This window comes from Gobio gobio (genome assembly GCF_949357685.1).
Source record: "Gobio gobio genome assembly, chromosome: 2".
Lineage (NCBI taxonomy): Eukaryota > Metazoa > Chordata > Actinopteri > Cypriniformes > Gobionidae > Gobio > Gobio gobio.
Window position 1 is genome coordinate 57898855 of NC_137098.1, and position 24829 is coordinate 57923683.

The window sequence follows — 24829 nt, forward strand, 5'->3', positions numbered from 1 at the left end:
CCCGACAATCGGTGCAGAAAAACTTGACAAGTGTGCAGATCCTGTACACCTACAAATCTAACTCAACTGGAAAATGTTTCCTAGTTAAACTCATAAATCGCAGTTCTGATTAACTCTTTTGTCAGAAAGATCAGAAAAGGTTCACTTGCTCTCAAATTGTAGCTTTCACTGAACTGAAGGTCACATGATAACGTGAAAGTGAGATATTTGGTTATCCGTGTTGGTTTTTGCGGTGACACATTTTGATCATCCTTTTTTCCCTGTGTGTCTGGCAGCATGTTCTGCATTGCCTGTGACGGCCAGTGTGACAAGATCTGTGATGAAAAGGTCATTGACTCAGTGGACGCGGCTCAGTCCCTCAAGGGCTGCACCGTTATCAAAGGCAACCTGCATATCAACATCCGCCGTGGCAGTGAGTATCTGCGGCACAGCAGCTTCTGTTAGACGCTGGAGCGATTGGTTTCCAACGCGCTGCTCACTGACACCCTTTTCCATTTCTCTAGCTAACATAGCCTCGGAGTTGGAGAACTTCCTGGGACTCATCAAGACAGTGACGGGATACATTAAGATACGTTCATCACACACCCTGAGCTCTCTCTCCTTCCTCAAGAGCCTGAGATACATCAATGGAGAGGAACTCTGGGACGAGTAAGATGTGAATTTGACACTTTGCACCTTGTCTTAACAGGGTTTGTCTGTCCACACTTAAAGTGTAACTTCGCCCATTTTCAACCCGCTTTGTATGTCGGTAGTATATGTAAATGACAGTTGCCTATCCAAATCCTATCCTAGTCCAAATGCCTATGGACAGTTGGATTGACAGAGGGTTATTAACAGAACAGTTATGTAAGGGTTATAAAGGTTTATAACTGAAAATGACTATGTTTACTCTTTAAACAGCATTATGGTAGAAATGGAGCAACAGCTTTCCTACCTGTACCAGCGTTTTGCTTCGAGGGGTTGGGCGGTATCGCATTCCTTATATTAACGTGCTTATGTATTCCTTATATTCACGTGCAGTAACGGAAACACCGTGCAATGTTTATAAACAGTCGTTTCTGCGTATGATAGGAAAAATGTCAAACGGCGATGGAAAACGAGTTTGATTGACAGGCGATATGGCCAATTACTTCGCCAAATCTGCCGTTTTGTCCCACAAAGCAGTCAGGAGAGTTAGTAGATTAACGTCGGTGGACTTGAACTTGAAAAACGGTATTTACTGACGTCTTTCCGCGGTTGAAACCACATTTCTTTTAGTGTTCATTCTTGTTAATGTGATGCTTATCAATGAACTAGAAGGAAGGGAGATGATCGGTTCACGAGCGGCTTTAACTGAGGCGCTACAGCGTTCCCGGCACATGAAAGAGCCACTAAACGGTATTTGTTGTTTAAATTTCTTTAAAAATTACACAATTTTAAAGTTGAGACTTTTTCATATCGAAAGTAACTTGCTCTGTCCTGTCTGTCGGCGTGTTGTCAGTATCCTCTTTGCTCCGTGATGTATTTTCTCTACATGAGAACATGTGTGTGGTGTGAGAGCGCCATGGCTTGTCGGACATAGCAACAGTAACTAAAGGGGGCGGGTCTTTGCGAACAGTCAATTGGAAAGTAGAGTCCGTTTCATTCTTACCCTAATAGTTCGGAAAGTTTACTCAGAAAAAAACTTGCTATTAAAAATTTTATTAAATTATGAGCAGTTTGAAACATGACGCAAGATAACCCAGGATTCCGTTTAACCAGGGTTTAGAATGACCTAGGGTTAACTATTTCAGATGTGAAAGGCCCTTTTGAATTCTTGCACCCAGTCAACGTCATCATGACTAGAAGTTTGCTAAGTATTTGCTACTAAAGCAAGGTGGTATTTGACCCTGCGTATCCATAGCGGACTGGTAGGAGTGGCCTTGGACAGCAACATGCCCAATGCATTCTGGGTGTTGGAGTTTTCCTACCTATTTGGCAAAAGGGAAGACAACAGCCTTTTTTCTCTGTTTTCTCTAGTCGGGCATGGCACCGATTTCAATTTTCTTTTCACCTTTTTACTGTATAGGCAGCCGAGTTTTATTGAAAGCCCATTTTGTCAACAGTGAATTACCTCTTTAATGCAAAACTTCTCAAAATGGGAGCCAATCAGAAGATATATAGTATTTAATGAATAGTTATGATGGTAGGATAGTGGACCAATGAGATTTTAAGGTGGGTGGGGCTACTCAGTGCAACACCACATCATTTTTAAAATGACAAAACAAAGTTTAGAGTTTGATTTTGTACTATATTTGTACAGTTTATGTTATTAAACATTTGACATTCAACAATGAAAGCAGGACTTTTTGGTAATAAGGGTGTATGAATCTACGAAATTCCATGCGGAGTTAAACTGAATCGGTCCCGTGCGTCATAGAAGAAATGTGTAATTTAATTCAATCCCTGTTTGTTTACTGGTATCCCATTTTCAAGACAGATCAAAACATCCCTCTCTGTGCCATGTTACGAAAGACTAAATTGAGCTCTGGGAACGCTTTTAACGACACATATAAACAAACAAGCCCTCCATCCACATATTTAACATTTATAAGCCTGTTCCGTTAAACATGCATCGTCAAACGAACGTCAGAACTGTTATATTACCCTTTTGATAAATGCAGCAAATAGAGCATTTGTATTATATTGACTTGACAGTGTCTTTAAACTAATAAAAGTGGCAAGACATGCGTCAGGCTAAAGCTTTCAAGTGTGCTGTAGGGTCAAAAGAAACACTTGCTTTTAATGCACATGAAGTGCTTACATTCCAAACGCAGCTTTTAGTGAAGCTGTTTATCTTTCTATGATAATTTACGTAAATTCTGGTGAATCATTCATCAGCTTACATGTCCTGTGAAGTAATGGCCACAATGCCCTGCTGCTCCAGACACACAGAGTTTGGGTATTTAAGGGAGTGAATTTCAGATAGTGAAAGAGAATATTTTCTTTAAATCTACATAGGGTGTGCAAAACCAGAGTAGTTGTTAATGAAAAGATGGCGGTATGTGTATTGACTAATAATTAATCAATTTTGACTCCATTTTGTCACGTAATTGTAGTTTCTTGCTCTGACCTTGTGGTCAATGGGTAAACTATGTTACAGTCCAGAGAAGACACAATGACAGTGTTTCCACAATCATGAAAAAGCTGGAAATATCAGGGAATTTGGAAATTGTGATTTCTAGACCTGGAAAAGCCATTAAATTATCTTTAAAAAAAATCTGATTTTGATCTGTTTCTAGTCTCTAAAATATTGTATATGTTAGGAATAGCTTTGTGTAAGTACAATCTATATAAAATGATTTTGTGTATTTGTTTTTAATTTCTAACGATAATGGAAAAACTGGAAATATCAGGGAATTTTGAAATTGGGATTTTTAGGCCTGGAAAAATCATCCTTTTTTTAAAAGTATAGTAAAAAAAAAAAATCTAGTTCTATACAGTTTGATCTTTTTCTAGTGCTCAGCTCTAAAATATTTCATAGCCGGGAAATTGTTTTTTTTTCTTCTTAAAGGGATAGTTCACCCCAAAATAAAAATCTCAAAATTAAAATTAAATTATGACTGATGCATGAATGATCCCATTGAAAAAAAAAAAAAAAAGCATTAGAGATTGGATTTACACAAAGCAATTTCTAGCCTATGAAACAGTTTAGAACTGTGCAATAATTTAGAATGTCTTGGAAAATCATGGAAATTTCATGGAAATGCATTGGTAAAAAAAAAGTTGTGCTAACCCTGAAAGGACCATCTTAATTTAACCTCCAGTCACTAATATTTAGTTGAAAAGTATCTCAAATCAAATTAGTTAGACTGCTGCCATTTTTCTTGTTATTATTACTGCATGATGATAAAAAAGTGTAGTTATGATTGTCACTATAATAAATTAGCTTTTTGGACACGTGCATTAGTCCTAAATTTAAAGGGATTGTTCACGTACCCGCCCTCAAGTTGTTCCAAACCTGAATGAGTTTCTTTCTTCTGTACACAAAATATATTTTAAATAATGTTAGTAATCAAACTGTTGATGTAGCCATTGACATAGTAGCCATTGTAGGAAAAAAAAAATACTATGGAAATAAATGGCTACCGTCAACTGTCTGGTTCCCTTCTTTTGTGTTCAATAGAATAAAGAAACTCATTCAGGTTTGGAACAACTTGAGGGTAAGTAAATGATGACACAACTTAAATTTTTGGGTGAACTTTCCCTTTAAATGTCCTGCAATCCCAAAACGGTGCAGTGTATATATTCTGTCTCCAGATGAAGCATATTTGATTGTTTTGATGTTTTGTGAGTTATTCATCGTTATTGTTATGTTGTCTTCAGCACGTATGCCTTTGTTGCTTTGGATAACCAGCATCTCCAAATTCTGTGGGACTGGTCCCAGCACAATCTCACAATAACTGCTGGAAAATTGTACTTCCGCCTGAACCCCAAACTCTGCATGTCCGAGATCCACAAAATGTGGGAGAAAACCGAAATCAAGGAGAAGTATTTGGACGAAGATTTCCGCAACAATGGAGACCGTGCAAGCTGTAAATATTTTTTGTTCTCAATTGATCGAATTTTAAATGCATTTCAATTCTATATGCATATGACATTATGTGTGTAAATTGTTTTTTGTTTTTTTCTTAGGTGGGAGTAAAATCCTCAAGTTCTTATCTAATAGCACAAGGAGTAATAGAATCGAGTTGACATGGGAACTTTATCGACCACCCGATTCCAGAGACCTTGTCAGTTTTATTGTATACTACAAAGAAGCGTAAGTGTTGCTTTTTATGGTGGATAAATTATTCAGATATTTTGAGCTCAATACTATTGAAATGTTTAAGCAGCTTTGTAAATAGCCTTTATGTTCTCTCTCTTAGACCTTTCCAGAACATTACAGAGTTTGATGGTCAGGACGGTTGCGGATCGGACAGCTGGAACATGGTTGATGTGGACTTACCGGAGGACCAGACCCAAAATCCGGGGGTTAAACTGTCCATGCTGAAGCCCTGGACTCAGTATGCCGTCTTTGTTAAAGCTGTAACGTTAGTTGTGGAGGACCGGGACAAGGACAGGCAGCATCTTGGGGCGAAGAGTGAAGTGGTGTATGTTTGGACTAAACCATCAGGTAATGAAGATTCAGGTCACTCATGAAGTTATTTTAAGTCATTACTTTCCACAGAAATCAGTTCCCGTATCTTGTTTTCTGTTAAAATGTCAAAGCATCCTTAAAAAAAGATGTATTGCCTGATTAATTTGCCTAAGAGATTTAAAGAATCCATAGGATGATTTTGCACGACCAACGTTCTTCCTAGTGTTATTTGTCCTTTTATAACCGCAAGTTTCTTTTAGGGCCGTGACACACGTCAGCTCTTGTCGGGCTCATTTTTTTTGGCAGTTTCAGTATGTTGAATCGCCGTCGGTGAGAGAGATCAATCTGATTGGCCGCTCAGTTTACCTAATAAGTCAGTGCACAAGAATAAAAGTGAAAGTGATGAGAGCAAGCACATAAGTCAAGACGGCACAGACAGAACTATGTTCTAATTTAATGTCATCTTACCTAAGCATTCCAATGTGCAAATATTTTCATAAAAACATGAGGCACCTGGACTGAAGAAAGTGATCAGCATGGTTAATATTTTAAATGGTAAGTAAGCGCTGCTTGTTTCACGGGTTGTATGTCTGCAGTTGTAGTTTCAGTTTCCCTTTTTGAATGATGAATATAGATTATTGAGACCTGCTGATATAGACAGTTATCTGGACTCCATTGCAGCTTTCATTAGCCAAGGACCGCCCAGAGACTGTCTGACTGACATGTAAAGCAACCAATCACAGTTCGTTTTGTTCCACGCTTAGGGGCGTGAAAATGTAACACCAATGTCCCTACAATAACAGACCGGTGTGTAAAACTCTTGGACTTATTTTAAAGAGTCTATGCCGCAAACTTTATGGGGATTTACTCTGAAGTAGACATTTGTTTGCTAAATAATTTTTTCTTTTTCTTTTCCAGCGCCCTCAATGCCTGTAGACATTCGTGCGTACTCCAATTCTTCATCAAAGCTGGTGGTGCGGTGGTCTCCACCTGTGGCCCCCAATGGAAACAACACCTACTACCTGATCCGCTGGAAGCAGCAGGGCGAGGACCATGAGCTCTACCAGCACAACTACTGCTCCAAAGGTCTGGTCTAAATTACACCTGAAAAACTGAGGACCATTTTTCCCAACAGCAATTGGAAATTTTTAGCCATGAAACAGATAAACACATTATTGAGAACATCTGAAGCGTCCAGTGTCGGCGCATCTAGGGGAACTAGATCAAATTCTATTTGAAAACTCTTCAAAATGCATGAAGCTTTGCCATAATAAAATAATGTGCAGCATATTCAAACCATTCAGCTCTGTCTGTATATTATTACCGTAGTGCTGCTCTCTAAGCCTACTATTACTCATACTGTAATTTAATTAGTTTTTTTTTCTTGCTTTTCTGTGGCGCTTTCGGTATATACATTTTGAGCATATTGAAATAATACCAGATCACTACAGGATAAATGTAACCATGTTTATGTTGTTTCCTGACAGAACTAAAGATCCCCATCAGGATTTCAGCCACGGGTTTGACAGAAACCGAAGACACCAAACCCACCAATCCTGAAACAGGGGGGCGGGACAAAGTCCCCTGTTGTCCATGCCCTAAAACAGAGAAGGATCTGAAGCAAATCGAGGACGATATCTACTACCGCAAAGCCTTTGAGAATTTCCTTCATAATGCCATATTCACTCCCAGGTAAACACAGGTGTTTGATCACAAATATGATTGTTACTTTCTCTAAAAATAGCACTACAAATGTTTTTGAAGAAGTCTCTTATGCTCACCAAGGCTGCATTTATGTGATCAAAAATACAGTAAAAACAGTAATATGTAAGGGATAATATTGCAGAATAAACCCTGACATGGTGATCAGGACTTGCATCGGCTACTTGCCACAAAAGTAAATAATTAGACATGAAATATTGACTTGAGTTGAAATATTTTATTAGCTCTTTAAATGCAAAGCTTCCGAGAAGAAAGCAGTTGCTAGCAAGTGGCAAGTTCAAACTAGACAGACATTTGAAGGGATACGGTACAGTCATACCACCTATTAGATTACACAGCATTTCGCCACATAAATCATTATGGGGATAAGAGATATTGATCATGATAAAATCATAACTGTTTGTTATCTTATAATTCATTAGTGTGCAAAACAATCGTTGATAAATGGCAGTAGCTCCGTTTGTGTGAAACAAGAGAGCGAGTCTTCGATACCCAGATGACATAATCAAATAATTGTACACAGTATATTGATTTGAGTTTTAATATTTCATTAGCTCACCAAATGCAAAACTTCCACGACGAAAAACAAAACGTTTCTAGCAAGGAATTTCAGTTAACCGGATGAGCCTGTGTTATCAGATTTTACCGACTGTTATTGGGGGATAACATACCGCTGGATGGCACAATTAACCAATCAGAATCAAGTATTCCACAGAGCCGTGAAATATTATTACAATTTAAAATATCGCACATTACACTTCTTTTTTTTTATTATTCTCATTAAATATATAAATGATGTACAAAAAAGGGAGATTTTTTATAATTTATTTCAATAATTTTAAATCTAAATCTTTCTAATTACTGATTATCAGCCAGAATTTCTAACTTGGTTATCGTTATCACTGTATCGGTCAACCTCTGTTGTAAATGTCACTTCTTGCAGGATAAAAGTATTAATTTAAAAGTCTTACTGACCATAAAATACCACTTTTATGGTGCTTTTATTTTGCTATAAACTGTATTTTGACAGAAAAGGACTAAAAAGAGTCTCCTTTTGTATTTCTCACGCTACTGATTTGGAATGACATAAGCATTAACTAATACTTAAATTGGCAAGAACTTTAAAGTCAATGTCAGAGTTGAAGCCTCGAAGAACATGTGACCTCATCCTCGTTCAAGTTTTGATGCATTAGCCAGTACAAAACATCCATTAAACTTCAAATTAGTAAATAAATCCATGTTAACCTTTTGTGATCTCAGAGATGAAGATTGAAAGGGACCGTTGATGTCTCTGGATGTTAGCATTTGTAATGGCTCTTTGTTTCTCGTCTGAGAGGTTGTTTTGGAACATTTTCAGCGTTCCCTCAGTAATTGTTTCCCTCCGGCCCTGGTGTTGGTAATTGTGTGGTTCGGGCTCTTGGGTCTGGATCCAAATAACACGGGAGACCATGCAAAGCAAATGTAAATGGCTGTGTAAGCCTCGTTTTCTCTCTGATCTCAAAGGTGTAACACATTAAGTGTTCTGTGCTAAAATGAGGACCGACATCTGTATCCTATTATCATCCATCATCAGGCAGGACGGCGCATGTGTCCGAGCGTGCCAAAATCGTTGTATACCTGAGCAGACTCGTATTGAAATCAATGTATTTAAGTTTCGGGCGATGCAGGACATCAAAATGCCATCGATTCTCTACCCTGGCCTGCGTGATTCGCGGCTGGATTATCCTGCTCTGTCTGATCCGCTTTTTTCCTCCGCCTGTTTGTCATTGCTTGGCTGTCGACGAAAGCAACGGTGCCAGAACTATGTCAGGCAGCTGAGAAGTATGTCTGTACCCGGGCCAGCACAACCTGTTTTTATTGAAAACCGAGATATTGAGGGAAGTGCCTCGAGTTCCCTCGAAGTTCAGGATTTGGAGAGAGCGAGAGGAAGAGGGAATGAGAAGGAGAGGAAATCATATCCATTCACCCCCTCAAACCGCTCTGCTGCCAGGAAATGCACAGTAATTCCATCTGGAATACCAATGAAATAAAGGGAAGTTCCCCTCCAGCCGGAGAGCACACAGATCAATGAATGCCGCTCTGCACGGAGGGAGCTACAGAAAGAAGATTGAGAGAGAATGAAAAAGCTGTTTCAGGGGCATGTGGGAACAGAAGAGACCGAGATTAACAGGGAAAGCCACTGGTTTAGAGATGGGGAATGTTCAGAACGGCATACTAACGAATATACTACTTGTACTATTTACTAAAAAAGATGTGTGGTCATTTTAAGGGTTAGAGGTTTTATTTGATACCTCAAATCATGTGGATTTTTGTGTGGCTGATTTCTAGCCATTTTTTCTTACTACTCTTCAAACTACAAGTAACTACTGTTTAAATAAATGTATTATTTTATTCATCAAGGATGCATTATATTGATCAGAAGTAAAAAAACAAACACTTTTTTTTTTTTAATTATAAAAATCTAAATGCTTTTGAATTTTCTTGATCAAATCCGTATATTAGAATGATTTCTGAAGGATCATGTGACACTGAAGACTAGAGTAATGATGCTGAAAATTCAGCTTTGCATCACAGGAATAAATTATATTTTAAAATATATTCAAATAAAATATTACTTCAAATCGTAATAATATTTCACAATATTACTGTTTAACTGCATATTTGATCAGATGAATGCAGCCTTGGACAGTCATAAGAGACTTCTGTCAAAAGCATTTTTTTTAAAATTTGAAATTAGTTGATATGTACCATTCAAATGTGTTGTTAATTAAACAATGGAATTAATTCGAATTTTATGGAACGTTTCCTTTATTTCAAACGGTAAGACAACAGTGCAAAATATGCATAAAAACAGACTATTTTTATATGCATGATCACATACTTTAACCAATAACAGTTTGAGTGGCACATTTCAGCATGGACAGACTAAGAGCATGTACACTGTAATGCATGCTTTACACTTTGGAAAGAGAATGTCAACTTTGCAAAAACTAAATTATTGCTGCTTTTGATGCAGAAACCTTGACTAACCTTATAAGTGAACCTCAGGGAAAAATGCCATTAAAAATGGTGTGCAGTGTATGCAGCTTATATGCTAATACATGTATGTACAGTACTGTTCAAAAGTTTGTGATTGGTCATTTAAAATGTTTTGTAAGTCTCGTATGCTCACCAAGTCTGCATTTATTTGTTCAAAAATACAGTAGAAGCATTGTGTAACATTGTGAAATATTACAGTTTGAAGTAACTGTTTTTTTTATTTGAATAGATTTTAAATATAATTATGCTTGTGATGGCAAAGCTGAATTTTCAGCATCATTACTCCAGTCTTCAGTGTCACATGATCCTTCAGAAATCATTCTAATATGCTGATTTGATGATTTATTATTATCAATGTTGAAAACAGTTGTGCTGCTTAATATTTTTGTGAAAATCGTAATATATTTTTTTCAGGATTCTTTGATGAATAGAAAGTTCAAAAGAACATAAATCTTTTGTAACATTATAAATTGTATTTACTGTCATTAATGATCAATTTAATGTGTCCTTGCTGAATAGAAGTATTAATTTCTTTCAAAAAGACCTTACTGACATATTGCATTATGCAATAGGTTTGTTTTTCGTCCTGAACATAGCCAGTGATTAGACAAGATTGTGCTTGGGCCAGAATATCCAGTGTGCGTCAGATACAGACAGAGATGTATAGCTTCATATTGCGTCTCTCTGGCCACATGCTCTGTCAAACTCAACCCATCTGTGGTGGTAGGATGTGTTTCTCTAGCAGGCAGAGGAAGGACTTGCAACTTGTCGGGAGTTGAGTGACAAACTGCTCCAGTGTGTGAGTGTTAGCAGGCCGAGGAATGGAGACCAGCTGTGGTGTTGTGTGTGTGTGTGTGTGTGTGTGTGTGTGTGTGTGTGTGTGTGTGTGTGTGTGTGTGTGTGTGTGTGTGTGTGTGTGTGTGTGTGTGTGTGTGTGTGTGTGTGTGTGTGTGAAAGGATTCAAGGGGGATGGAGTCGTTGCCAGATCATCTGAGGACAGAAAACGTGATTGCTTTGGCATGGATGAGTGTAACTTGCTCTAATGGGAGAACAGCCATGTGGTTGTTACCCCACACGTTCAGAAATGGGGTTTAAAAATGGTCTCCCCAAAATTGAGGGGAAAAAAAGCTTCTTTTGAAGTGTCAAGAAGCACAGGACATTTAAACTTAATCTACTAGTAATCTACTAATCAACTAATTCAGCCATTGTTTTATTGTAGGTTCTTCAACTGTTTCCCAATTTAGTTAAAATCATATGTTGACCAAAGGCATTTATAATGTAAGGAGAGATCCTGAAAAATTATTCAAACCAATATTAATTCTAAGTGGTGATTATGTATAAATGGAAATTGATTTTATACCAAGTAATTTTTATTGTGTGAGTTAACTGTTTTCTGTGTAGTATATCTGTTACAATTTTATTTTTATACAATATAGGATATAGAAATTGAAGGTAGATGAATTATAATATTCAATAATCACATTAATCATATTGACTTTGTCCATTTTCAAAACAAACATAAACTTACAGATACTGTACTTATACATTAAATGCCCTTACATTGGAAGTCTGTGGTGAAAGTCATTATGTATAACCACAAAACTTTTAATGTGCGGACATATTACCAGAAGTTCTTCTGCCTAAAAGATGAATTTGGAAAACTTTTGTAGCTCAAATGTCATTGTATATGAAATAACAGGGGGTTAATTGTGCAGATACTTTTTAAATAAATGAACGTTCCTGTGAAAGTTGTAAATTAATCGGTTTCAGTTTCTGCACCACCAAAAGTTGCGCTTGAAGTTGTACAATGTTTCCTCCAATATATCTCCTCTTTCTCGTTCCAGACCTCCCGACAGGCGGCGGCGAGATCTGTTTGGCGTGGCCAATGCAACTTCCTTCCATACTCTGCTGCTGGGAAACTTGAACCTGTCGGAGGGAAACTTCTCAGATGATGAGCCGCCTAGACGGGAATTTTCCTTTCTGGAGAGGAAGGTGAAGGAGCGAACTGCTGACATCAGTGGCCTCCAGCCCTTTACCGTTTACCGCATCGACGTGCACGCCTGCAATGAAGAGGTTCGGCACTGCAGCGCGGCCGCCTTTGTCTTTTCCCGCACCAAACCGGCAGGTGAGATCAGGACATGAACATGGAATCGGCAGTGAAGCACTATATTCAAAAATATCAATGACAAACCTTTTGGTTTCTTCATTTTCTTGTAGAAAGAGCCGATGACATTCCTGGCCCTGTGACCTGGGACGGTCTGGATGAATCTGTGTTCCTGAAGTGGCCTGAACCGCATAAACCCAACGGCCTGATCCTGCTGTATGAGATTCAGTATCGTCTTGGGACAGAGGTGACTGATGCATTTTAATCACCCAATCAGGGTCACATAGGTTTTATAAAATCCCCAACAAAATTTTGATTGACTCAAAAATGGCAAGTGCTGTAACATTCAAGTCTTTCAAAAAAGTTGATAAATATTTTGAAACAAACTGTAGTACTTTTTTTTTTGAAGAATAAAAAAAAATTACTTAATTAAATATGTACATAAAGTAGTTTGGCACATTATAATTATTAATATATTTAAAATATTTAATAAGTATTTTTTAATTTATAAGTTAATAAGTTATGTTAGACCACATTGTTGAAATTGCTGATTTAATGCCCCCCCCCCCCCCCCCCAAAAAATATAAATATATATATATACACACACACACACACACACACACACACACACACACACACACACACACACACACACACACACACACACACACACACACACTTATATACTGTACATATGCATACAAATATATCAATTGATTACAAAAAAATTTACTAACCTGACTTTTTTTTTTATTCATGATTAATCGCCTAATACCTAATATTAAAATGTACAATGTATTTTGATATTGTAATAAAAAATGTCCCACATTCAATCTCAATTCAATGGCATACTTTTTAAATGCCATGAAAACCAGAATCACCAATACTGCTACTGATGTCTTTATTTAAGTGGCTTTTTTTGCTAATTCTGGGGATGAAATGAGTATCCATATTTTGGGATTTGGGATATAAGGATTGATCAACATCAGTTTCGCAAGTATTTAGACTCGCACTTACACCTGCTTGTCTTCATCATTAAGACAAGCACAAGCACGTTACTGATCGTGCCCATCAGCCTCCCTGAGAGAAGCACATAGAGATAAATTGTCATTTAATAATATTTTTTTACATTTTTAGTTAGAATAATATATTTAACAATATATTTATATTAAATTAAATATATTTAAGATAAATTATTAGACCTGCATACAGAAAATTAGCACCATAGCACTGACCCAACTAGGGTTTTTTCCCCCTTGCATTTTTGCAATAATTAATAACTAGTGTATCAAATATTGATTTATGTGTTCTATTTTTATTTTGTATTTTACAGCCTGAGAAGCATGAGTGTGTATCCCGTCAACACTACAAGGAGCACAAAGGGGTGAAACTCTCCAATTTGGGACCTGGGAACTATTCTGCCCGTGTGCGGGCTACATCTCTCGCCGGAAACGGGTCGTGGACTGAACCCATAGCTTTCTATGTGCTTCAGGTTGAACGTAGGTTTACCATGATTTCCATCACTTTCAATTCCAAAAGTATGAGAATTTCTACATTTGTTGACACATTATTGAGTTTTGACATTTTTTTTCTTGCACACGCTAGAACAAGGTTATGAGCACTTCCTGTACTTCATGATCATCCCGATCATCCTGATTTTCGCCGCCTTCGCTGCAGTGGCTTTCATCTTGGTGACCAAGAAACGGTACTAGTTTTAACACTTCAATACTCGCCATGTTCTCATAATTCATTTTAACAACATAGGCCCCTCTGGATGAAATGTACCTTATTTAGAATTCCAGATGCTGTAATATAAAAAAGTAATTATATTGAAATGTTTCCCACTTGTTCTCTATTAAATGTTGTAGTAGTGCTGTTTTTGCTAAATAAGTGCTTTCTGGAATCGACAGGAACAATGACAGGCTTGGAAATGGAGTTCTTTACGCATCCGTTAACCCAGAGTACTTCAGCGCAGCAGAGAGTGAGTATTAAGTCAAGGGCATGATCGATTCCACTTAAACATTGCTTATGTAAATATGCAGTGTATTTATGACTAACTTCTATTGTAATTTATGCTTACAGTGTATGTGCCGGATGAATGGGAAGTGGAGCGAGAGAAAATCACCATGTGCCGAGAGCTTGGACAAGGATCTTTTGGTATGGTGTATGAGGGCATCGCCAAAGGTGTTGTCAAAGATGAGCCGGAAACCAGGGTGGCCATCAAAACAGTCAATGAATCGGCTAGCTTGCATGAACGCATTGAGTTCCTTAATGAAGCCTCTGTGATGAAGGAGTTCAATTGTCACCATGTGGTTAGTCAAAAAACTCATGACAAATCTTATCTCATGTCAATACAAGTATTGGTGTATAGTAGCCTTAAAACTGCTAAATAATGTTGACTTTTAACTGGTGGGTCCCTTTGATGTCTTTTTTGATTGGTTTAGGTGCGTCTGCTGGGTGTGGTCTCGCAGGGTCAGCCCACCCTGGTGATCATGGAGCTGATGACACGAGGAGATCTGAAGAGTTACCTACGCTCGCTTCGATCTGTTGAGGTGAATACAGGCACACACGAGACATTTCCACAACGTTCATCAAATATTTGGCTAATCAAACAGATTTTTTTTTTTTTACCGTTATTCTAAATTCCAGCAAGTTAAAAACGGCCACCTGGAAGTGTAGTGGAATTATGATACATAATTAAGCGATTTCCATTAATCAGAATTAATCTTCTGCATATCCATTCACTGCTAATTTCTTTGCCTAAATGGACCGCTCCTGGGACGCAGCCCCTAGTCTATAAGCTCCTTCAATTCAGTTGCTTGAACTCTGTTCCAAAACCTAGTGAGCTGCCTTGATGTGTACAAACTACATAGGCAGCTACCTTCAATCATTCTAAATGAAAAATGCAACCTCGAAAGTGACTGATTTTAAAAGTTCTTGGCAGGGCAGCAATTGTTCGTGCACAAATGGGAAACTTAACTGCAAATTTGTTTCAATCGTGTTTACCGTTTGCATGTATTCTCGTGTAGCCAGACTCCATCGCAGCCTTCATTGGCCACGTCATGTTTAGGGGCGAAAATGTAAAGTCGATGTCCCTACAATAACAGATCGGCGTGCATCTATAAATTATTCATTCAAGAATGTTGTGTAAGTTTACAGTAACAATGGCGCCGCAAAATTCACATATTTTTGAAAATTCATCGGTTAGATGATCCTGGTTAAGCGCTCATTGTCACTTTTGTAAACACAACGGCTTTCTTCTTCCATGAGGGGGTTTGGAGTCACGGCATTTGTTTCCAGGCAGACCGTTAAAGAACGCGGCACACACATCTCGCAGACATCCTGTAGAATTCAACCAATCAGATTACAACTTTGAAACTCCAGAAGAGTTTCCAGAAAAGTGTCCCATATGCAGCAGACGTTCAGCCAACGGTCCGTGAGGCTGAGACTAATGTCCCTATGATAACAGACCATGCTTCTAATAAATTATTAATTCTAGAACATTGTGCAAGTTTACAGTAACAATGGCGCCGCAAAATTCACATATTTTTGATAATTCAGCGGTTAGAAGATCCTGGTTAAGCGCTCATTGTCACATTTGTAAACACGACGGCTTTCTTCTTCCATGAGGGGGTTTGGCATCATGGTGGCTATGTTTCCAAGTGAACCGTTAAAGAATGCGACACACACGTCTCCCGGAAATCCTGTACAATTCCAATCAGATGACAACTTTAAACTCCTGAAGTGTTTCCCATTTTGTGTTGCTTATACATCAGAGGTTCAGCCAGTGGTTCATGGGTGTGAAATTTGAGGCTGAGGCTAATTTGCATGATGCAAAGTAGCATGAAACATGAAAATACGTAAGACTCCTTTTTCTTGTCCTTCCTCAGAACACCTCCAACTTGCCTTTACCACCATTGAAGAAGATGATTCAGATGGCAGGAGAGATAGCGGATGGCATGGCTTACCTCAACGCCAACAAGTTTGTTCACAGAGACTTGGCTGCGAGGAATTGCATGGTGGCCGAGGATTTTGCCGTCAAAATTGGTGGTATGTGATGAGACGAGGGGATAATGTATTTGCTTTTCTCAACTATGTGCAATATGAATGGCTATTTAAGACGCTTTAAAATAGGGGACTAGTTGCCCTACTTTTATTTTATCTAGTTTTTTTTTTTAGCTTGCTTATGTTTTAGTTGCAGAATTAATTTTGAGATGCTACTTCTCTGAGAAGGTTTTAGCATATTTTATTAGGGGCACCAAAATAAATATTGATCATTTCAGTTATTAAACTGAAAAATATTGCATTAACACCTTAGGTTTTAACACCATTTGACTTTTTGCACTACTGCTCATTGTTTCATAACAAAATTAAATACAAAATCATAGAGATATTTAATAATAGATATTTAATTGTTTTTGTTATTTTAAAGTTGACATGACATGGAAATCTATTTTCTGCTGTAAATGCATGTTATTGATCTGACTGTAAATGATTCTTCCCTGCATGTTCCAGTTTTAACCTTTTTTTCACCTTGTAATTTCTAAATCAAAAATGTCATTATCTCAATCTTTTGCTGAAATGATAGACTTCTTTCATTTTGTCTGCTTTAACTCCACCTCATTCTTTCAGTTGACTGCAAGCACTTGGTTGCATGTTAAAATACAGAAGAAATACAGATCTGTTGCTACTTCCATTACATATGGACTTTATAATTTGTATTACCTATCTATCAAGTACTGCAGTACTAAATTCAAAATCTAGCAGTAAATAATGGCAAACATTTCAAAAGATTTATCCATCTTTCATACATTCAATTTAATTTCCATTACATTGTTATATTGCATTTATTAAGCCTGTATGTTCACTTGTAGCTTGCATAATAGTTAATTTAGCTTGTAGTTGTAGTATCTGTGAATCTCAAGATTTTTTATTCCATAATGAATAAATAATGAGTTGCTGAAAATGCAGTAAATGTTCTTCATTTTGTTTGGCTAAATTTCAACTAAAACTATATAGCCGTAGTAATTTCACTTCATTTATCCTCAATCTGTAGATTTTGGCATGACGCGGGACATTTATGAGACGGATTACTACAGAAAAGGAGGCAAGGGACTACTGCCTGTGCGCTGGATGTCTCCCGAGTCCCTCAAAGATGGAGTATTTACCACAATGTCTGATGTCTGGTGAGCTTTCATGGGTTCTACTGAGAGTTAGTGTGTGCATGTTTATAAGATGTTAAAAAAACACATAGACAACTGAGACGTTTAGTGCACAATATAGCAGGGTGTGCGTCAGTCCAGTCACCGTAGCTGTAGAACGGCATCTGTATTTGAAAAAAAGAGCGCCCCAGTGACCGTTACAGTTCCTCCGCTAGCTAAATGAGAAATGAAAACCACACTCGCACAACTCAACACACGTTTTCCATTACATAGTGCATACGTTAATGCGGTAGGCAATGAGGAGAAACATCTTTCCATATATTTCAAATGAAGCTGGCAATCAAGCCTCATCAGCCCTCATATGAGCTAGAAACATTTCCCTCATATGCTAGTCTCATTTGACAAACTTTCAAAGTAAACCTCGGGGAGTCTAGACCGCGCTTTTCCGGAAACTGCAACAGCTGCGGCTGATATGAGCGGCATTCCAGAGCCTCAAGGAATCTTTAGTCGATTCGTCCTCCCGTGTCATGATAAGTAGCTCTTTGGACTCGCTGGGAGGTTCACGCTTAAATCTTTTGTTAAGGATCAGAATCAAGCACTCCCTGTTCAGGAAGAGGATTGAACTTAATTACAATGTTCTCAAGTTTCCTTCCAGGTGTTTGGAGAGTCTGCCCTAACAGTTCACCTTTCATGTCTGTCCAGGGTCACCGTCAGGCCTTGATAATAATGAATGTCTGTCTGGTAAACTTTACACAAGGATCAGACATAGGAGTGGAGTAGTGTTTCGCCAGTAATTACAAATTTACCATGTGAAAAAAAATCTGCGACAGTGGTTAAGATCAGAATTAGAATATAATAGCTGTGTCTTAAATGTTTTGTGTGCCAATCTACCTTTTTCACAGACTCTGATAACGTGTTTCCACACTTATCAACATTGCAAATTTGGTAAAGTTTTTAATATTGTCCTTTATGCTGTACGTTGTGTTATATTACCTTGACAGTGAATGACAAAAAAACACTGCTGCGAGGGTATTTCTAATTCTACAGCTGAGGGAGTGATGGCAACTTTGAATTTTTTTTCTGACTACTGTAGAAAAAATCTCTATATTTGTTCCCTAAAAATAAAAATATCTCCCTATTGCAGATTTTTTCTTTTGCTTTTAGAGCAAATGCTAATACAAAAATTATATTTGTTGACGTCTTCCATTCACCACTACCCAACTATGACGACTTCCGATTCTAAAAACCCCAGAAATGTGAAAAAGGGCCAGTTTTTGCGCAACCAGACGGAAGTGCAAAATAATGACTCATTTTAAAATTATGTATTATTTCAGACCGATTTCAGTCGTTGAGCATTTAACCTAAAAATCACTTACTTATAGTTTCCTCTGCGTATTAGGTTGGAATAAAGGGTATGCATTGACGTATCTTTCCCACCGGATCACGCCCCCTCAGCCGGGCTGCGTGGCAAAAGAGCTGCTGCATGACTGCCGTTAATAGAGGAAACTGCGAAAACATGAGTAAAACAAACTATAATCAGTTTAAACTAAAGGTTGGACTCGATATAAGTGTTCCTTACAACTTACCAAAATCCAGTGATCCATGGATATTGACATGCAGCCAGTTATCGTGTTTCCTGACATTTATATGTGCCTGATTTCGACGCCAGGGAAATGCATTAAGCAAATTTGCCTGTGAATGCTTTATATAAATAGAATATAGGTAGGTCTAAATCCGGGTGATCACTTGTATCAATGTTATACATATCGTCATACCGTCCAGCCCTAAAACTTGTATAGTTTTTGTCCGTGTTTATTTAAAAACATCCAATTATGCAGAATATAAGATGATTCATATTTAATTGATGAGTTGTCAATACAATATGTAACAATACAATATATAGAGTATGATTTTACCCCAAAATTCAACATATTGACACAAAATGTTAAACCCGCTATTGGTGGTTTTTTTACATTTATGCATTTAGCACATGGTTTTATCCTTTTTGCTTTGTTTTGTTTGTTTCCATCCATCCATGGTGATTCCCTGCTTCAGCCCGAGACACTACTTAAGTGTGAAATCAGAGCATGTGAGCGAAGTGGAGCGGTGTGACGCTCTGCTCAATATTCCGCTCTATGCCAGCGCGCTCCACTCAATCGCTCAAGGCCCAAGCGAACGCTCCGCTCATGAACCGCTCAGCTCACCAGTAAAAGAAATCCCGCTCAGATCCCGCTCCGACATGAAATGTATCTGTAGTAGGTTTAGGCCGGCTACACACTGGCTGCACGCCGTGAGACTGGCGTTTCTGTTGCGTGTCAGCTGGGTGGCGTTTTCTACACCAGAAACATGTCTGACGCGGCGCTGCTGCTGCTGCTGCTAGAAGGCATATTTCATGTTAAACATAAATAGCCAATATAGCCTACTGATACAGCAAAGACAACGGCGGCAGTATTGATGGCAAAACAAGCTATTTTCATTCTGTATTGACATGTGTTATATTTGAAAATCGATTATTATTATTATTATTATTTTTTTTTTAATTAAAATTATTTCTGTATTTATTTTATGTATTGGCAGGTGCAATATTTGAAAATCGATAATTATTTATATATATATATATATATATATATATATATATATATATATATATATATATATATATATATATATATATATATATATATATATATATATATATATATATATATATATATATATATATATATATATATATATATATATATATATATATATATATATATATTTGGGCTGTCAAAAGATTAATCGCGATTAATCACATCCAAAATAAAAGTTTTTGTTTACAGAATATATATGTGTGTGTACTCTGTTAATTATTATTTATATATAAATACACACACAAGCATGTATATATTTAAGAAAAAAATATTATTTTTATATATAAAACATTTATATTTATATATATTATAGATTATATAAATGTATATACAGTATATACATGCAAATATTTCTTAAATATATACATGAATGTGTGTGTATTTATATATAAATAATAATTAACAGATTACACACACATATATTATGTAAACACAAACTTTTATTTTGGATGCGATTAATCGCGATTAATCTTTTGACAGCCCTAATATATATATTACAATTAGCCTACCTAGAGACTTTCAAACATCAAAATGTAATTTATTAATATGTATTCGTGTCAAAATACACATATAAACATCTTTTCCTATTCTATTTTTCCTGGAAATGCTTCCAACACGCTTGTGTGTCGCATGAAAACGCAGGCAGTGCAAGCTCTAACCTGTTAACATGGGAGCCAAAATAAAAACGGACACGCCACGCAGCCAGTGTGTATAGCCGGCTTCATGCTTTCTGTTTGTAATGAATTTCTTGAATAAATGTATCAAATACAGTAGTATGATTATAAATAGGCAAGCAGTTATTTTGGGGTGACAGTCTGTACTTTTTATTAATTTAAATGCATTAAAAAAATAGGTCTAGCCCTTTGGCAAACTAGCCAATAAAGTGCAATAGTAGGCCTACCCAATTATTAAGGTCCGTTTTTATTTATTAATAATTTAACAAGTGGTCTGAACTTCAACTAAAAAAAAAATACAAAAGCTACAATTTTAGGCTAATTCATATTGTGTGTTGGCTATAGGTTATTTTTAGTTTCACTAATATGATGATTACATAACGAATTAACAATTCATTACCACCCGTCAGCATGCTTTAATAATTTTTTTTCCTCATCTTAATTATAGATCGTGGCCACATTGTAATATCCGTTCCCTAGTTTTAATAAAATGAGAAAACGAATTAGTTCAACGTGGCCACGATTTACTGAACCAGGGAGAATGAATTAAGAAGTTGTGGGAACGAATTTAATTTGTGGCTACGATTTAGAAAAGAGAAAAACAAATTCTTAATTCATGGGAACGAAATTTTAATTCGTAGCCAATGGCCATGGTATATTTTTGTCTGCATGTCATGAGAGCAGGGCTATACGATAGACCTACCGTGCCTTACCTATTTATCTATTCATTTATTATCGAATGGTATAGGCTATACAGCTCACCTTTTGCTGCACTGCCATGTTTGCGTAGCACATCCACAGCTCCCAACCCAACTTTCTGGCAATGTGCCGCTTTAGATTCCAATATCTTTGCTAACTCTCACGAGCCCTTTCAATTTCTTCTCCCTGCTCGTTCTTAACTTTGATTTTTTTGACTGTGCATTTATGTATAAGGCTCGCAACTTCATTAAAACAATATTTTAACTCCATAACCTTTTGCTTAGCTATCTCACAGATTCTAGATCTAGCAAATCACCAAAGGGCATTCTGTGTTGAGCGGAATCTTCAGAAAGGCGCTCACCGCTCTAGAGGAAATATTACCGCTACGCTCACATGCTCTGTGTGAAATAAAACAAAATATTTCCATGTAAATGATTCTCACTCAATATTTGAATGTGCTTTGTATTTTTTTTTCTTAGCAACATGTTAACATCAGCTATATTGCAATCAGCTGTCAGCGTTAATCAAGTCTGGTGGGAAAAGCTACTAGCATGTAGCATGTCACATCTGTGCTTTGTGTAAAAGGCAACACCAGAATGCATAGAGGAGCTCAGCGAAAAAGTCAATCCAATATGGTGAACAGCGCAAGAGAAATGTTTATTCAGTACTGTGAAGTATTGAGGCAAATAGTTCAGTGCAGTTAAAATGTATTCTTTTATTCAATACTTGTGTTTTATGAGTTGCCTAATGTAAAGCATTTCATAAAGTTTTTCTAACAGAGCCTAGCCTATGAATATTTTGTGCCAGCTTTGAGGCACTTTTGTATCTAAATTAGATGTACTACACTTATCTGTAGAAAAATAATAAGAATGAGAACCAAAAGAAAAATGATTTGAGTGAAGCATGACTGAAGGTATTTTTGTTATGTGCTTAATAGCTTTATTATCAAAAGACCACATTATATCATTTCTCAGAGCGGCTGACTCATTATAATGACAACTTGCTCCCATTTGAAAGTTTTAGGTAATTAGAACACACATCACTCACGTTCTCAGTGAAAATATTGATATTTCTTGAAAAAACATCTTCAGGGAACAGCTATCATCTCAACTTACTTCGAAATTAACCCCTATAAGTCGGAGCTGTTTTGGGGCCCTTTAGAAGTTTTGACATGCTCTGACATTTGTGCTTTTTTCAGTTGCTTACACAAAACGTTTGACTGGTACTATATTTATACCATCTGAGCAGACGTTTGTGAATAAAAGCTTTATTGATGTGACGCTAGGCTCTTTTACAATAAACACGTTATAATCTGTCCAAAACAGGCCAAATAAATAGTCTAAACAGTCTTGCGTCTATGATATTTTATGTTGCAGCAGGATTCATATATAAACGGTCTTTTCGCATTTAATATTCACAGATGCCTACCACAATCAGCGGCTTAATCCGTTGCTCTGAACAGAACATGAACAGCTTTTCATGAGGAGAATTATTCCAGGATTATTCCTCAACACGTCTCAAAATGATGTAGCTGAAGTGTAGCACTGCACTTGATGTGTTTGTTTGAGTTGATGTGTGATGGATCGCCTCAGTATTTGAATCTCAAAGAGCGCACGCTCCGTGGGCGTGGTCGCATTAGCGGATAATGAGACGCTCTGGAACGACTGACATCTCCCTCTTTTCAAACAGATCACATAAACACAGAGAATATTTGTTTTCGAATTTGGTTTACATTATTTAAAACCTGACATTTTAGCGTTTCTCTAGACATATGTCTCATGTTTGATTAGTTTTCACTAAGCTACAGGTCATTTTCTGAAGAGAATCAGATTAGACATCATTGAGAGAGAGGCTGCAGATCGCGCATCATGTTTGTTTTCTTTATTTTGCAAAAAGCACAACATTTCATTTTTATTGTGACTGTACACTTAACTTAACAGATTCTAATGATGTATAACACCTGCCTGAATAAAAAAACGAGTTATTTGAGTCTCTTTGGCACTGCTAAGAAAAAAAGTGAGTCGATCGCGCCGGTGCGACCGCGTTAAACAGAAAATCAGTAACTTGAAGGCGCTTGGTGAAGCGACACTTTGGTCGCTATTATGGATGCTAAAGATTAATCGACGATCGATTACTTGTCGATAATTTAATCAATAAAACTTAATTAGATATGCATAATAGGCCATAATTAGAGTGCATCGTTTTTAGGTGCATGTGTCCAATGCGCAAAACGTGCAGTAGACAAATGACAGGGTTTGTACAAGGTGCTGAAAGTGCTTGAAGTATTTTAAATTTTCTTTTTGTAATTTAAGTCCTGGAAAACCCTTGAAAACAGACGTCATTAATTTTAAATTGTTATTATTATAAAATGTTTTGATAAAACACCAATACAATCTTTTCACGCAAAATTAACACTGCAGCCCGTCTATAGATATAGAGCCATTTCTATATATTGATATTGCTCATATGTTTCCAAATAGGCTGTATGATACAGCTTTCATTCTTCAAGTCTTCCATTAGAACTACTTAACATGTATAAATGGCGCAATAAAAGTACATACAAAACACATCTTAGTACCAGGTATAAACAGGGCCTAAGTGGAATACATATGCTTGTTATATTCTGCTAGTCGATAATATATGATACAAGACAACCGTTTATCCCGCCCCTCGGATTGAGCCCTGCCAATGGTGTGTTTCCAGACCCAACATCTTGATGTGGGTCAGGCTAAAGTTTCTAAGCTTTAAAATGGCACCTATTTTGTGTTGGTTAAGTAACGTGACAAGTGCCCCCGCTTCGGATTTAAGAGGTTATGGTTAACGAATAATTGAGCGTTAATTTAAACGGTCGATTATAGGAATTTATGTAAACTGACATTCCTAGTCGCTATCAATGGATGTAGATCTATTCCAACTGTTCTCGTCTGTTCTCTTCTTGCAGGTCCTTTGGGGTGGTGTTGTGGGAAATAGCCACCCTGGCCGAGCAACCCTATCAGGGCATGTCCAATGAGCAGGTACTGCGGTTTGTCATGGAGGGAGGACTGCTAGACAAACCAGACAACTGCCCTGATATGCTGTAAGTCACTTCATTCACCTTGGTCGATAGCTGTCATGTTTAACTCACTTTATGCATTTATTTGACTTCAATGGAATACAATATTTTGATAAGCTTGCTGCTGATTTTCAAGCAGACAGTTACCAGAGGATGTCAAGCTCCAAAAAGGACATGAAAAAAAAGACATGAAAGTGATCCATATAACTGTATTTTAAGTCTTTTGAATCTATATGATAGTTTTATGAGAGAAACAGACCAAATTCAATATCACTTTGTCTTTCTATCTTAGATGTCAAACCTGGTGCAACATCTTGATGTGGCAATTTTGAAATTGCTTAATATTTGCATTTGGAAGGACATGATGGTGAATAAATGATGATGAGTTTTCATATTTGGGTGAATTATCCTTTTAAAAGTAGAAAGTCTGCCACCTACTGTATGATTCAGGTGGTAATGTCACAAAGCTGAAAACAAGAATTGACACAAAAAAAAACTTAGATTAGCTTGAGAATTAATGGTATTTAACAAACAGTTTTTGACTTTGGCTATTATTTGCTTTGGATTTCAAAACTAGCAAGTCTAAGGCTCTTCCCGTGGGTGCTGTGTGCTAAATTTAGGTATAATTTGTTTATCTGTGAGA

At 37.1% G+C, this 24829-nt stretch overlaps 1 protein-coding gene across 2 annotated transcripts in view; it reads left to right on the forward strand.

Annotated features, from left to right (window-relative positions):
* igf1rb (insulin-like growth factor 1b receptor) overlaps nt 1-24829 on the forward strand; it is a 110416-nt gene that overhangs the window by 71312 nt on the left and 14275 nt on the right. For both annotated transcript variants that reach the window (XM_079802208.1, XM_079802209.1), the window contains 17 exons: nt 276-412; nt 504-648; nt 4345-4553; nt 4654-4780; nt 4887-5134; nt 6017-6184; nt 6586-6790; nt 11704-11984; nt 12077-12210; nt 13297-13462; nt 13569-13668; nt 13874-13944; nt 14046-14275; nt 14408-14515; nt 15854-16013; nt 17020-17149; nt 24076-24210. In XM_079802208.1, coding sequence (XP_079658334.1) covers nt 276-412; nt 504-648; nt 4345-4553; nt 4654-4780; nt 4887-5134; nt 6017-6184; nt 6586-6790; nt 11704-11984; nt 12077-12210; nt 13297-13462; nt 13569-13668; nt 13874-13944; nt 14046-14275; nt 14408-14515; nt 15854-16013; nt 17020-17149; nt 24076-24210 — 2754 coding nt within the window. The remainder of the gene's footprint in view (nt 1-275; nt 413-503; nt 649-4344; nt 4554-4653; nt 4781-4886; nt 5135-6016; nt 6185-6585; nt 6791-11703; nt 11985-12076; nt 12211-13296; nt 13463-13568; nt 13669-13873; nt 13945-14045; nt 14276-14407; nt 14516-15853; nt 16014-17019; nt 17150-24075; nt 24211-24829) is intronic.